Below are 14,206 nucleotides of genomic sequence, written 5' to 3'. Positions count from 1 at the left end.
ATCAAATATATAAAAATTGTTACCTGAGAACGTGGTGGATCCAGAGGCGTATTAAGACCTCATGGTGCCCCTGGGCAACAGCCCCAGAGGTGCCCCCCATCCATCCACCTACCTACACGCAAGAATCCACTCATTAAAAGATTTATATATTAAAAGATTTTATAAGAATGAAACTCAGCAATTTACAATATACTATTTTACAAGAATTACACATTAACATGAAACTTTTGTAGAAAAGAACACAAAAAAACAACTCTTCATCAAGCATTTTTAACAATTAGGCCTACTGTAGTTAAGAGGTCGCGTTTTCATTGGCCCGCCGTGGAAGCCTATCACTGATTGGTTGACTACTTTTGACAGCCTATAATACCTGGAGCGCACAGGATGACCTCTCGAGAGCAAGAGTACCAAAGGATTCGTGGACGCACTTTGAGTGCGCACACGCTCACTGAGCGAGAGGAGAGAAAATTCACAAGAGAGCAGCGTATAACTGAAAGCGCGCGTCCAGTTTTGTGCATGAGCAAAGGAAACCGGCGTGCGAGCGGAGAGATTCGCGCGCTCGTATTACAAGAATGCGCTCTCGACTTGTAATAATGCGCTCGCGACATTTGTCATTATAATAACGCCATATGGCAGGCGGCAGAAACGCGAGGCGCCCGGCGCGCATAAGCAGCGCGCAAAACGCTCCCTGCCAACTGAAAACAATTCAAAAGAGGCGCGTCTCACAGCAAAAGGCGCGTTCTGTCTGATCAGGCCCTTATGCTGGTTAAAGCGGATTTGGTCAAGGAGTGCTGGGAGTAAAGCAATGTGGGTCTTTTTAAAAGCATCTAAATTGAAGCATTTGCATACGCATAAATATGGTGGTAAAAGCCAACTTTAAAGATTGGATGTTGTGTGTGGTTTAGAATTTAAGAAATCACGGCAGTTCAGTCATTTGACTGAAGAGACGAGACTAACCACATATTGCTGATCCAGAGAGATGCGACAACACATGATCTCACTCATTAGCATACAAGAGGAACATGGATGGCACATGTTGGTGCCACACTCTCGTACAAACACACATATTGTAATCTGAAAGAATGTTCAGTATGATGGTGAGATTGTGAAGGCAGGAGTGCAGCTGAATAAATAAATACGAGAGAGTATGTGATTATTAATGTACAGTATAATGTGGCAGCTTTATAATGGGTGATTGTTGGAAAGAACAGAGGTCTGCTGATAACAGGTCACCAATGTACATCCCATTGACACCCATGTGCTATTATCAGCCCCGTATTTTCAGAACATACATTACAAACAAACGGTCCCACACATCTTTACGCAAAAATATGATTCAGTTTCCTACAGACAGAAATATACACTCAAGACTGGCACCAACACACATCAAAAGCTAGACGTACTGTATAGGCTATAGTGAAACACAGAGACATCTGGTGGTCAAACGTAATAACTACAGGAATGTGTTTTCCAGATTTGGACGGAAAGATTTATTACACTAATATTGATATTTCTAAAATGATCTAACATTATGGATTTAAATATAATATTTTTTCAAAGGTTTTTAAAGATGTTTAATGTGTAACCACCTTGTACATGCACAGGCGCACGCATATACACACTGCCAATAAATCACATTTTCACTTTTGTCGTCTTGTTTCTAATTCAGTTATATTGCATTTGTTAACATTACAATGTAAATGTGGTTTAAATGGCGTTTTAAATTAATCGATTCTGTAATCTATTGTCTAGTGAACAGTGCGTGCTAAACATACAATAGCAAATCGCGGGTAATGACTAGTTTGTCTTGCACTTGATAAGATTTAAAATAAAAGATTTCCAGTCGTGTAAATGCAAATATTCGGTGCTACCTTGCAGGTGCATGAAATCTCGCACATGCGCTGTGTCGTCAGTGCAGTCTACCATCGATCAACGCGCGGGTGACTGCAGCAACGACAGTGCTGCGCGTGCCCACCACACTAGAACAGCGAGGCGTCACAACAAAGCTGGTAAGCAATGTAACGTTACAGGCAATTTAATACAGGCACCACAGGGCATAACGTTACCCGATCAAAATAATGTTGCATGACCTGGCTTTTCGAACCGCTTTTATGTCTTGTGTATTTGCTTTTATTTCATGGTTTGATATTTTATTTATGACAGCTTAAATCACATCAATATGTAGTAACAGTATCTAACGTTACGCAACAAACGACTGTTAAAGGTCTGTAACATAAATCGCGTTTCACTGACCGTGACCTTCTTGTCTGCGTCCAGCAGCAGCGTCAAACAGGGTTTGTCTTATTTAAAGGGGCTGTCAGACTCCCGCAACATGTGCACTCTGCACAGACAAATGATCCTATCTTTACAGTCGTAGGCTTAAACGAGTATACCCAATACCCACTTCAAACAATTAAATCTAGTCGCTGATTTCTTATATTTGTGCATTTTTTGATTGTACCGTTGTACGCATGCATTTATTTAAATAGGCCTCTGTGATATTAAAAACCCTCACTGTCAATCGATACATATAACGGGAATGCGGTAGTTATGGGCGCATTACGTTGTTTCTTCAGCATCCAAATCAAAAGCTCTGTTCTCTGTGTCTAGTTCTGGTGCCCATGGTTTTAATAATTTGTATGTTTCCTCCATTAAAACGTCATGTGACGTGTAATATGAGATTAATTAATAGGTTAGGTTTTCTGATCCCACAATTCTACAGGTTGACAAGTGCTACACAATAATGAAACCTCAACAAGTTACTTCCTGTATGTTTATCTTATGAACGTTTTTCCAGCATTGATAGAACTAGTGTCATTCAGTATGGGAGTCATAACACCATTAACATTTTAGAAATACAGAGGAGAACTTGCCACCATCATGTATCTAACCACCACGCATGCTCACAATGTAATTTTATTTTGCTGCCTAAAATTTAAAAGTTTATATAAATATTTTAATGTACCCTATAGTTAAAGTCTGAGTCATTCATTGATTTTGGATCACGTTAGTGGATGGTTAAGTGCATATCTTTCAGGTGTGCGACTATTGAGCCCTCAATGTAGCCAAATGTACAACATATTGTGCCATATTTAATAAAGCAAAAATAACTTATATAATTTCACAGTATATATATATCTTCATGGGCTCAGCCACACCCCTGAGAACTGATATCATAATTCAACAAGTTTATTAATTTGATATAAGCATGTGACAGGGAGTGTCATAACATTACTTTCTTACTGAACCAACAAAGATAGTAAGAAATGGGACAGTGTATAAGCCTATTTGTCACAACTATAAGAATGACTTACGCATTCATACACCCTGCATCTACAGTATGTTTTCAGAATTTGAGCACTCTTTGTACTTAACTATTATTTTACACAGTTAGGGGTCTTCCCATGTCTCTCCGTGGTCTTCTCTATTAAATTAATGAATCTTTTTTGTTAAGAGTATTGGTGCTGGTACAAACTTGTCGCTGTATGTTACTTTGTAAAGTATTGTCTTTTAGGGCTTCATTATCATTACCTCACAGAGGACATATTACTGTATCTGTTTATTACCTTATTACTTTTCCATCAATCGACAGGGTGTCTCACCTAAACACAAAGGAAGAAACATCAGACAGTGATGTGGAGATCAAATGACAGTAAGTTAGCTACATTTTTATATTCAGAATTGTGTACATTTTTAACATTGTGCAATAATGTCTGAGTATATATATGTATATGTAAATATGTATGTATATACAGTACATATGTGTATGGGTTAAAGACACAAAAGGGTTTAAGCATAAAAACAATTAGTGTAATACTGCTTTAAATTGTTGGTGTTAAAAAAATGAAAAAGTTTTCTGTTTCATGTAATTGCATTTTTGTTTTTCTGAGCAAAAAATAAATATCATACATTTTTCCCTGATTTACAGAGGACTAAAAAGTAATTCAGTGTAACAATCTTGTCAGGCATATTTACAACAAAAATCAATTTATGACATATTAAAATCAATTTATGACATATTAAAAGACTATTACTTTCACCCCAAATGCTAATTATTTGTAATTTACCTTTTTATTAAAATTTGCCACTATCCTAGGTTTTGCCCATTTGTCAATAAGATTTTTTACCCATTTAAAGCACAATAAAATGTAATATGCTCCCTTATTCTTTTATATATTTTAATATGTACAAGTCGGAATAAGCATGTTGTTTGATTTTGTACATAAATATTGTGTTACACCGAATGACAATGTAACATTATTTCAACCAAATTTTGACATTTTATTCTCCAAAAACTTAGTTGAAACCATAAAGTATAAGATATTTTACAAGAAACTAAGATTGTTAATGTTATACATTTCTTTATTACATTTCAGAATTGCATGTAAAAAGCCTTTAGTGTGTCACATTTATGTTTTATGTTTTAGTTTTGGTAGAGGAGAGACCAAGTATGTCATCAGCCTATTTTGTCCAGCAACCTGAGCTTCAACATACACATCCTGACGAAGCAGCAGTTTGCAGCATTATGGAGCAAGAGGAAGGAAAGATAGTTGAAGGTATAGAGGAAGAAACAGATGAGATCATGGATTGTAAAGACAAACAGAACGTCCAGTCCACCCAGAGCACCAGCCTACCTGTATCTCAAAGCCTAGCTAATCAAAGTCAAGCAAGTGCTACTGAATATGCAACAAATATACAACAAATATACAACCCGGTTGGTAAACTCCAGGCTTCCTGTGAATTGCCCTGTCCTCGCTGTGAAAGACGGTTTACGAGTATTCAAGGCCTAGAACGCCACATGCAAACACACACTCACATACAGCACTTTAAATGCAGTCGCTGCAGAAGGACCTTCAGTACGCTGTTTAGTCGTCGGAGGCATGAGAAAAAACACGAAAACCGAAACCGAAAGCCGGATCATCGCTCAAACACCACCTACGCTGTCAGTCAGAATGTGCCTGGCAGTAGTGAAACTGTGAACACTGTCCATTTGTCTATAGGAGACAAGGTATTACCAAACCCAGATCCAGTGAAGTACACTACATCTGATGGTAAACAGAAGGGTGCTTCCAATAAAAACAATGATGCCAAAGCCTCAAACATCTGCAAATACTGCAAAAAAGCTTTTAGGACTCATGCGAGTCTAAGAAGACATCAACGCAGGATCCATGAGTGCCAACTTCTTCCTAAAAGAGTCTTTAAGAACGTCACAATCACACAAGAATCTGAGGGAGAAAAGCTTGTTGAACCCTCACAGGACTCTCAAACTACAAGCCCACAGTGTATGGAGAACACCAGTCAGGAAAGAGAGTACATGGTTGACATCTCTAGCAACATTTCTGAGAATCTCAGCTTTTACATAGATGGCAAAATTGTATCGACAAGCGCTGTAAGTAACTGTGGGATGATTCAGATGACCTCTGAGGGCTCTGTGATTGGGTTAAATGCTATTATCATTAGTCCTGCTCAAATCTCACAGGTTCTTAACTTAGAAGCTAATACTTGCACCTCTGACCTGTCCGGGCAATCCTCCACCAAACGCAGAACTTCCACCCCACCTCTACTCCCACAAATAAAAACAGAATTGGAATCCGAATCCATCTTAACAGCCTCATCGTCTTCTCTGTCTTTGTCACTGACCTCTACATCAGGAACTACATTGGTCGCAACTCATCTGCCCGAGTCTACTGAGACCGTTGCCTTCCATGGGGAGAGAGCTGTCTATCTGTCTCCCAAACTCAAGCAGCTCCTCCAGAATCAGGATGGCAAACCAGCACTTGCTCTAATTACAGATGGCCAGAAGCTGGGCACTCCATTATCTCTAACTGTTTTACCTCCAACAACTAAATTTAAGAGACGAACAACATCCCCTCCCAGCTCCCCACAACAAAGCACTGATTTGACTGTAGAAAGTGTCATTCCAGATCTTGACTCTGCAGAAACCAAGGATTCAAAGTTGGAGAACCATACATCTCCAGGGTTGAGTTTTCCATGCAATGATGGAGTTGGACATTTGAACCTGACCACAAAGAACTCTGATGGAGTTAATATGCAACACGTTATGCCACTAGAGTGCTCTGTATCAATAACTGGTGGAAACTCTTGTAATCAACAGCCATTGGACCTCTCCAACGCAATGATCAATGAGGCCTTACCAGAGTCCATTTTAGATTTAAGTGTTAGTGGAAAGAGCTTAGATTGTGACTCAGAAGGAGTCTACCTCACTCAACCTGCTTTTAGGAAAAGTAAACCCCACTCTTTTATGCTTCAGAAGGTTCTTATGAATGAGTGTAGTGGTGTAGACATTCCCTCTGTTGACGTTCCTGCTACAGCAGATGTCTTCGGTAGTCCTGACATAACAAACTTTGCAGTCATGGCAATGCCTGATTCAGGTCTGCCGAACCCTGAAAAACTTTTGTTTGAGTTTACTCTTACTTCTGCATCACTTGATTCAACCATGTCTTTACTTGCTCCTGTCAATATCCATACAGCTGCTCAAATCCCTCCACCTCAAGTTGTATCTTCTTCCTCTCCACCTTTTGTATCCTTTCTACCTACTCCTACAGTAGAGCCCAATCAAATTCAAACCCTTTGCTCCACTCTCTTGGTATCTGACACTGTGCCACCCACAAGCACTGTGGAAGACTGCATTGATAATCCTGTACATCTCACACGGGGTGATTTGAAAGTGACAATCCCTGACTGGGTGAGCTCTGTTCCTGGAGGCGTGACCCAAACCCTTATACCTGCAGCCCCTTCACTGAATTTACAAGGCCCTCATTGGGTCTCAGATCCAGCTTTTTGTGAAGTAGCCCAGAGAACATTGGTAGTAGACTCTGTGTTAGCTTCTGATGTGCAGATGTTTCCTCCCTCTCTGCCTATAAACCAATCAGACATCACTCCCTTGACCTTTCCCCCAAACACTGTTGTGATTGAATATACTGTTGCACTGCAATCTACTGAAAACATTCTGCCGTCCCTTCAAGCGAATTCTCTTCAGTGTGTCTCTGACAATATATCTGTAGATACAACAATACAGCAAGAGCCTCAATCACAGCCTCCCAGTCTTGAAAACTCCACTCCATTGCTAACCACACAGTCAACACCAACAGAGCAGTCATCAACGTCTACAGATGGCACGCCAACCCTTACTGCTTCCATCAGTGCTGTGAAAGAAGAGAGCAAGGAAGAAGGGATGCTTAACTCAGTCAGCCCTGCCAATGCTAATATTCAGACTTCTGACTACTCTGAACAGAACAACAATGTGGAAGATGAATTATCTTCCTTGCATTTTTTTTGCAAGAACTTCATGTGCAATGTTTGTGAGCAGCCCTTTCAGTCTATGAAGAGTCTCAGTCAACATGTAAGTGAGCACTCCAAGGAGTGGCCTTATAAATGTGAATTTTGTGTGCAGTTGTTTGACAGTGACACAGGTTTGCTGGAGCACCGTTCCAGTTATCACGGCATCGGTAAAATCTATGTCTGCAAAACGTGTTCTAAGGAATTTGCTTTCCTCTGCAACTTGGAGCAGCATCAGCGAGATCTTCATCCTGGTCAGGAGTGCTCACACACCGAGGTTGTGCATGGCAAATTAAGACCTGAAAATCATAATAATCCCAAATCTGACATCCATGCAGACCTTCCCCTCATAGAGGGTAAACGAGAATCTGACAACACAACCTCAAAAGCAGAGGTGGGTGACTTGGGCTCGAACTCTAACGAAGAGTTGTATACCACAATAAAAACCATGGCATCTGGAGGGGTCAAGCCGAAAGGCCCAGATGTACGACTAGGCATTAATCAACATTACCCAAGTTTCAAACCGCCTCCGTTCCCGTACCACAACCGGACACCAACTGGGACAACAGTGGCATCTGCTACGAACTTCACCACCCACAACATCCCTCAGACCTTCAGCACGGCCATTCGGTGCACAAAGTGCGGCAAGAGCTTTGACAACATGCCCGAACTGCACAAGCACATATTAGCATGTGCTAACGCTAGCGACAGAAAGCGCTACACTCCTAAGAAGAACCCCATACCACTTAAGCAGTTTGCGAAAGCGCAAAACGGAGTGTTATCACCTGCAAAGATTGTAAATAGTAGACAGAATTTTACAAAGAAGCTTACCTTCCATGAATCACCAGTCAAAATGAATATCCTGAATAAGAAGAAATCTCAACTGATGCAAAAGAGCAGACCTGCAGGGGGAAGAAAGGCCTTTGCTCAAGATGACCTGGGGGTTTATGCATGTCCTCACTGCAGCAGAGAGTTCACGTATAACGCCAGCTTAAAGAAACATGTAGCTTTTAGCTGCCCCATGAGACCTGCCATTGGAAAAACAAAGAAAAGAAACCTCTGCATCGTTTCAGCCCAAGAGAACAACGGAAGCCTTCGGAGACAGATAGCAAATCCACATGGATCGAACCACGGTCCAAAAATGATAACAAAGAGTCAAATCAACAAGCCAAACACATCAGTCGACACCACTCAGAATATCAGACTTAAAAGATCCACTGTTCTGTCGACATCTGTTGTTCAGTCTAGTAAAAATGGCAGCTTTATACCGCAGATAGTCCTCTCCTCTTCTGCACAGGTTAACTCTCAGGAAGCGGCTGTTCGGGTACATGTTTTAGGGAATAAAGTGGAGCAGAGAGTGAAGGATGTAAAGATACAGCCCAGAAGAGAGGAGTGTTTGTCTCTGAGGTTGAGGGAGAGAGCAGGAGGACCTGTTACTCGTAGCATCCAGCAGTCCACCGCCACAACAGGACTCCTTAAACACTCGGACAGTCACAACATCATCATGCGTCCTGTGGTTTTACAAGTCAAGGAATAAAAATTGTGAAATGAACAGAAAGTATTGATGTTAGCTATTGTCAAGTGACTGGATATTGTTTAAAGCTCTCTTTGTTTAGGGTACCAATTGAAAGACTAAAATTAGAATTCACTTAATTTTTTAATGGTTCAACACCTCAAATAAAGCAAACTATAGGATCTTCAGTCAAACAGTATGAACGTGATCATCTGACCAACTAGTCTTGTGTAAATATTTTTGCTGTCTGGAACATTTTGTTGTGCTGGTGTAGAGGGTGCTCACCCCCATATATCTGGATATTTATTGTGCTACAGAATTTAGTTCCTATACCCTTTTCTACCACACCTGCTGTAGTTTTCAACTGCCCACGAAAACCTTCATAACGTCGCTGTCGGATTGAAACCTTGCATCTCCATTTTTCTCCATTTCAGTTTTTTCATAAATTATTAGTTACTCTTCATGTTTGTGTTTGGGCTTTGCAAATATTTAACCAATTAAAAATATTAAAAAGAGCTCATCAACTTTGACAACACAGCGTTTAATTCATAAAAGTGGTGTGTTTTTTTATTTCCTGTAAAGTGGCAGTTTTTGAGGTACAAGCTTTCAGTCTAACAGCAGCGATAAGCAGGTTTTGCATTGGATTGGAAAAAAAGCCTGTTTAGGTAAAGAATCAAGCAGCCCTGTGTTAACAGATTACAAAAAAAACATACAAATGCCATGTTAGAGAGTGTTTACATTGCTGGGAGAGTGGTGGTCTCTTGCACTTTATACTGTGCATCAAAGCTATTCAGTTTCATTCCTGTTGAGCCACCGTACTGTTGAGTTTCAGTCCGTAATTTTTCTTACACATAAAAGGATCGAGAACTCAAAGGAATAGTTCACCTTCAAAAAGAAAATTCTGTCATCATTTACTCACCCCGTTGTCATTTTAAACCTGTGTGATTTTCTTCTGCAAAACAAAAAAGAAGATATTTTGAAAAATGTTGGTTATACCAAAAGCCATTGGTCCCCATTGACTTCTATTGTACTGACCAGACAAAACCAGTGTTCTGTTACCAACATTTTTCAAAATATCTTTTGTTTCTTCTGCAGAAGAAAGAAAGTGATACAGGTTTGAAATGACATGAGGACGTGTAAATAATGACAGAATTTTCATTTTAAAGGTGAACTATGCCTTTAAGGTTACTCTTTAAAAGGAGGGTTAACGGGATACTTCACCCAAAAATGAAAATTCTGTCATCATTTACTCATCTCCGAGTTGTTCCAAATCTGTAAAAGTGTTGTTGTTCTGATGAACACAGAGAAAGATATTTGGAAGAATTCTTATAACCAGACATATTTTGCCCCCCATTGACTCCCATAGTAGGAAAAATTACTTTATCATTTTTTTGGTTCTTTTGAACACAAAAGAAGACATTTTGAAGAATGTATGACAACAAACAGTTCTGGGGCACTTTTGACTACCATTGTATTTTTTCCTTCTATGGTAGTCAATGGGGGGCAAAATCTGTCTCGTTATAAGCATTTTTCCAAATATCTTTCTCTGTGTTCATCATAACAAAGACATTTATACAGATTTGGAACAACTCGAGGGTGAGTAAATGATGACAGAATATTCATTTTTGGGTGAAGTATCCCTTTAAATCTAAACTCTTCACGAGGGTGGCCATCCAGGAGCTGATTTTATAGCCCTTCTGTAGATCATATTCATCTGTGTCTGATGCACTGCAATAAAATCTATTTATTACTACTAATTATTTATTAATGTAAGTATTCAGTGTTTAGGGGAAGACGGATGTGTCTTAGTGAAGTTTACAGATCATGCATTGTAACTGACTTTTGTAGGTGTTGTTGTGTTTTATTTGTTATATACTGTATGTGTAGCATGCCAGAGGTCTAATGTATGAATGATAGTGTGAGTGTTGGTGTATCACACTCTGCAATATAGCAGAAAGAAGGCAAGGCACAGAATATGCAGTATACTGAAAACATATGTGCTCAAATGGCAGGGTTTATGTATGTTCTGTTCACAAAGAATATTTAATTGTTCAAACTTCTCTCTGTCTTTTCTGTATTTCTTGTGTTTTATTACGTTTAGCTTCATTATCAACAAAATGATGTTGGACTGATCTTATTAATAATATAATAATACATCTACTCTTTCTATTAAGATTCAACAACTGAGACATAAACTGAAAGGGGGAAGGGGTATAAACAATATTAAAAGTAACATGTATCTGGTGTGACCTACAGCTGATGAAAATAGGGGAGTCTAGGTACGGTTGTAACCCTTTTTTGTTCAGTTGTAACAGTTAGTCAAAAGAAGAAAAAAACATAGGCCATACCATGCAGTATGCGTCACAAACATGTTTCTTAAAACAATCCAAAAGAAGAATGTCTTTCTTTGAGACTGAACATAACTCAGTTTCACTTTCTGTCTAACTCACTAGTTTGTGCATATTTGTTTAAATTAGTCTGCTAGAAAAAAACTTGCTTTTATTTTTAGTGAACACTCAGCTCTTATCTTTATTTAATGACAACAACTAGTGTATAATTGTTAAGAACAGAGGCTTTGAGATGGGAAGGGGCTCCATACAGACAACACAGAAGTTTTTGTCATCTGAGCTCTCTGAATCCTCAACCTTGGCTTTCAACATTTTCTTATAGGCTTTCTCTTTCTTTTCCTTGCCTTTATTCTTTCCTAAGATGCTCTTTCTTATGTTGTAAAACTTTTTAAAAGATGCATTACACCCCACCCCTCTCAGCCATGGTTTAGCTAGCTGTATTAGCATAATGGTTTGAAATTAGCAAGTGAAAAATACATTACATTTTGCCTGAGAAACTACAATTTAATCTCATATAAGTTAAGATACATTGTCCAGTTATTGGTTTTCCAGCCTTGATGACTATCCATGTGGATCTGGGAGGAGGTGGGTACACACTGAAACGATCTCATGACTCCAGAGGTGTAAAGAGTACCTGAAAACCATACTTAAGTAAAAGTACAGATACCTTGCAGAGAAAATGACTCCATTACAAGTTACAAGTCACCAATTCCAAAACGACTTCAGTAAAAGTCTTAGAGTATCTGATTTTAACAGTACTTGAGTATTTTACTCATACTGAATGTAGGCTCAAAGCAGCACTAGTCCTCAACACTTAAGAGACACGTCAGTGAAAAACAAGAAACAGTTGATTTGTGAGGAGAGCAATCGCATTTATTTTCTTAAATCATAATAAGACTGAACACCTCAAAATTGCAACAAATCATGGTCGACACCATAACCTACGTCATTACAAACACCCAAGTCTCATTTAAACTCAAGTGCTCATAAGTAAGCCAACATTCTTCAAAAAGGTGTCTTCAATATAACGGATAAATAAAATAATGTTAAGTAAAATTAAAAAGTCAAATCCTTTTTGCACTGGACATGCTGGTTTGGGCCTCATCGCCAGCTGCAGTCATGTCCTCATTTCACATACACTGTTAGCCCTTACCTGCCATTTCTACAGTAATACATTGGCAACAGTGTTGCCAGCTAGTTACTGTAGGTGTTTTACAGTAAACTACTGCAATGGCTGTTTGAAGATACAGATGTAAATAACAGATGAACACAATAAATCTGTCAAGATTTCACCAGAGGAGAATTAAAAACAAACATCAATAACATCTTCACATATTACAGACACCACTTTCACTTTATTTCTGTCATCTGTGTAAGATCTTATTGAGATTTAACTCTAGTTCATAGTGGTTCAATTATGTTTTAAGTCACCATTATGGCGATCAGTGTTTGCTTTGGTTGGACTCTTTGACTTTCTTGTAGCTTTAAAATGTACACTTTTACAATAACACTGAAAGGGACTTTACAGGAACCGCAACTTTATGTTTGCTTAGTAACTGAAGATACATCTGAAAGAATTCAATCATTAAATAATAATAATATAGCATTAAAGATTTATTAAGATATGTTTGGTAAAGTGATTACATGTTACAATGGAAAGATCTCTGTCAGAAAATCTTTCTTTGCAATTGAGACACAGTTAGACACTTGACATACAAACCTCATCAATGGTGACAAACAATCATGAATGAGTTTTGTACTATGTACCCAGCATGCATTGCAGCATGACGCTGTTCAGTTGATTGTCACCATTGTTGAGATTCATACGTGGATTGTTCATTTCTCTGTGTCCGACTTATTCTATAGGTTAATATTTTGTCTATATAGTGTGAGAGCACTTTTGAAAATTGAAATACTATACATTCTTTTTACTGGTTTACATCACTTCTTGGCAATAGTCCCACCACATGGTCAAATTTTGAGCAAACATGTTTAGAGCACATTTAGGAAGAGTTAGTTTTAAAAATAAGAGCTTTTGTAGATGTGTGACCTACAGTAACTAGCTGGCAACAGTGTTGCCAATATATTATTGTAGAAATAGCGTGTAAGGGCTAACCATGTATAAACCGCCAGCGATTGACTTCTACCTGATACTGCACTCATATTCATATAAAGAAGCCATGTTGACAAGTTTTTGTAAGTTAGGGCAAAATCCACAAGATTGTAGTACCTTCATTGCCCTGTAAATGGCGATATTAATTATAAGATAGGTGCCATGCAAAATGTAATGTGTAATTGCATTAGTCATTACAAATGTAGTGTAGTAAAGAGTACATATACTTGTTCAAAAATGTAGTTAAGTAGAGAGTAAAAGTTGCTAATATCTTTAATACTCAGTACAACTACAAAGTAGCCAAAAAGATACTTAAGTAAAGTAACTAAGTACATTTACTCCAATACTTTACACCACTGCATGACTCCTTTCTTATCCCTGAGTGGTGGAACTGTTGGTGTTACAACTCTCCCCATGTTACAATCAGTGTTGGGTGTAACTAGTTACTAAGTAATTAGTTACTGTAATTTAATTACTTTCTCCTTGAAAAAGTAAAGTAAGGCATTACTCTTATTTTTTCTGTAATTTAATTACAGTTACTTCTGATGTAATTAAACTAAATACTCTGTAATATGTGTGTGCAATAGTGGAATTGACATCAAAATTCAAAGTCTGACTTTAAAATCCGTGCTTTAATGTATAATTCTCACATTTGTAATACTTTGGTCAGTTAATAAGAGTACTTTATGTAGTTTATATTATTTCACATGTACCATCCTCATTCTGCCCTGCAGAAAGCCTATGGGATGTTCAAGCAAGAACCCTGGGCAAAATGCTTCTTTGATGTAACTGTGACCTTAACTGCTTACTATCAGTAAACTAGGGGTGAATTCCAAACAAAAATATTCCTATGCCCTATATGTTCTCTGAAAGGTAGAACCCTTTAAAAAAAGGGACGTTTCTTTTTTAATTTCATATGAAACCACACATATA

General features: G+C 38.4%; 1 protein-coding gene across 1 annotated transcript; it reads left to right on the top strand.

The window, feature by feature from the left end:
• Positions 1–1,914: 1,914 nt before the first annotated feature.
• Positions 1,915–10,968, top strand: prdm2a (PR domain containing 2, with ZNF domain a). Its single transcript, XM_057356291.1, has 3 exons — positions 1,915–2,009; positions 3,593–3,652; positions 4,428–10,968. The coding sequence occupies exons 2-3, from the start codon at positions 3,634–3,636 to the stop codon at positions 8,834–8,836; spliced, it is 4,428 nt and encodes a 1,475-aa protein (XP_057212274.1). The 5' UTR covers positions 1,915–2,009; positions 3,593–3,633; the 3' UTR covers positions 8,837–10,968.
• The last annotated feature ends 3,238 nt before the right edge of the window (positions 10,969–14,206 follow it).

This window comes from Triplophysa rosa, linkage group LG17 (assembly GCF_024868665.1).
Source record: "Triplophysa rosa linkage group LG17, Trosa_1v2, whole genome shotgun sequence".
NCBI lineage: Eukaryota > Metazoa > Chordata > Actinopteri > Cypriniformes > Nemacheilidae > Triplophysa > Triplophysa rosa.
This window is presented reverse-complemented; position numbering and strand designations above follow the sequence as displayed.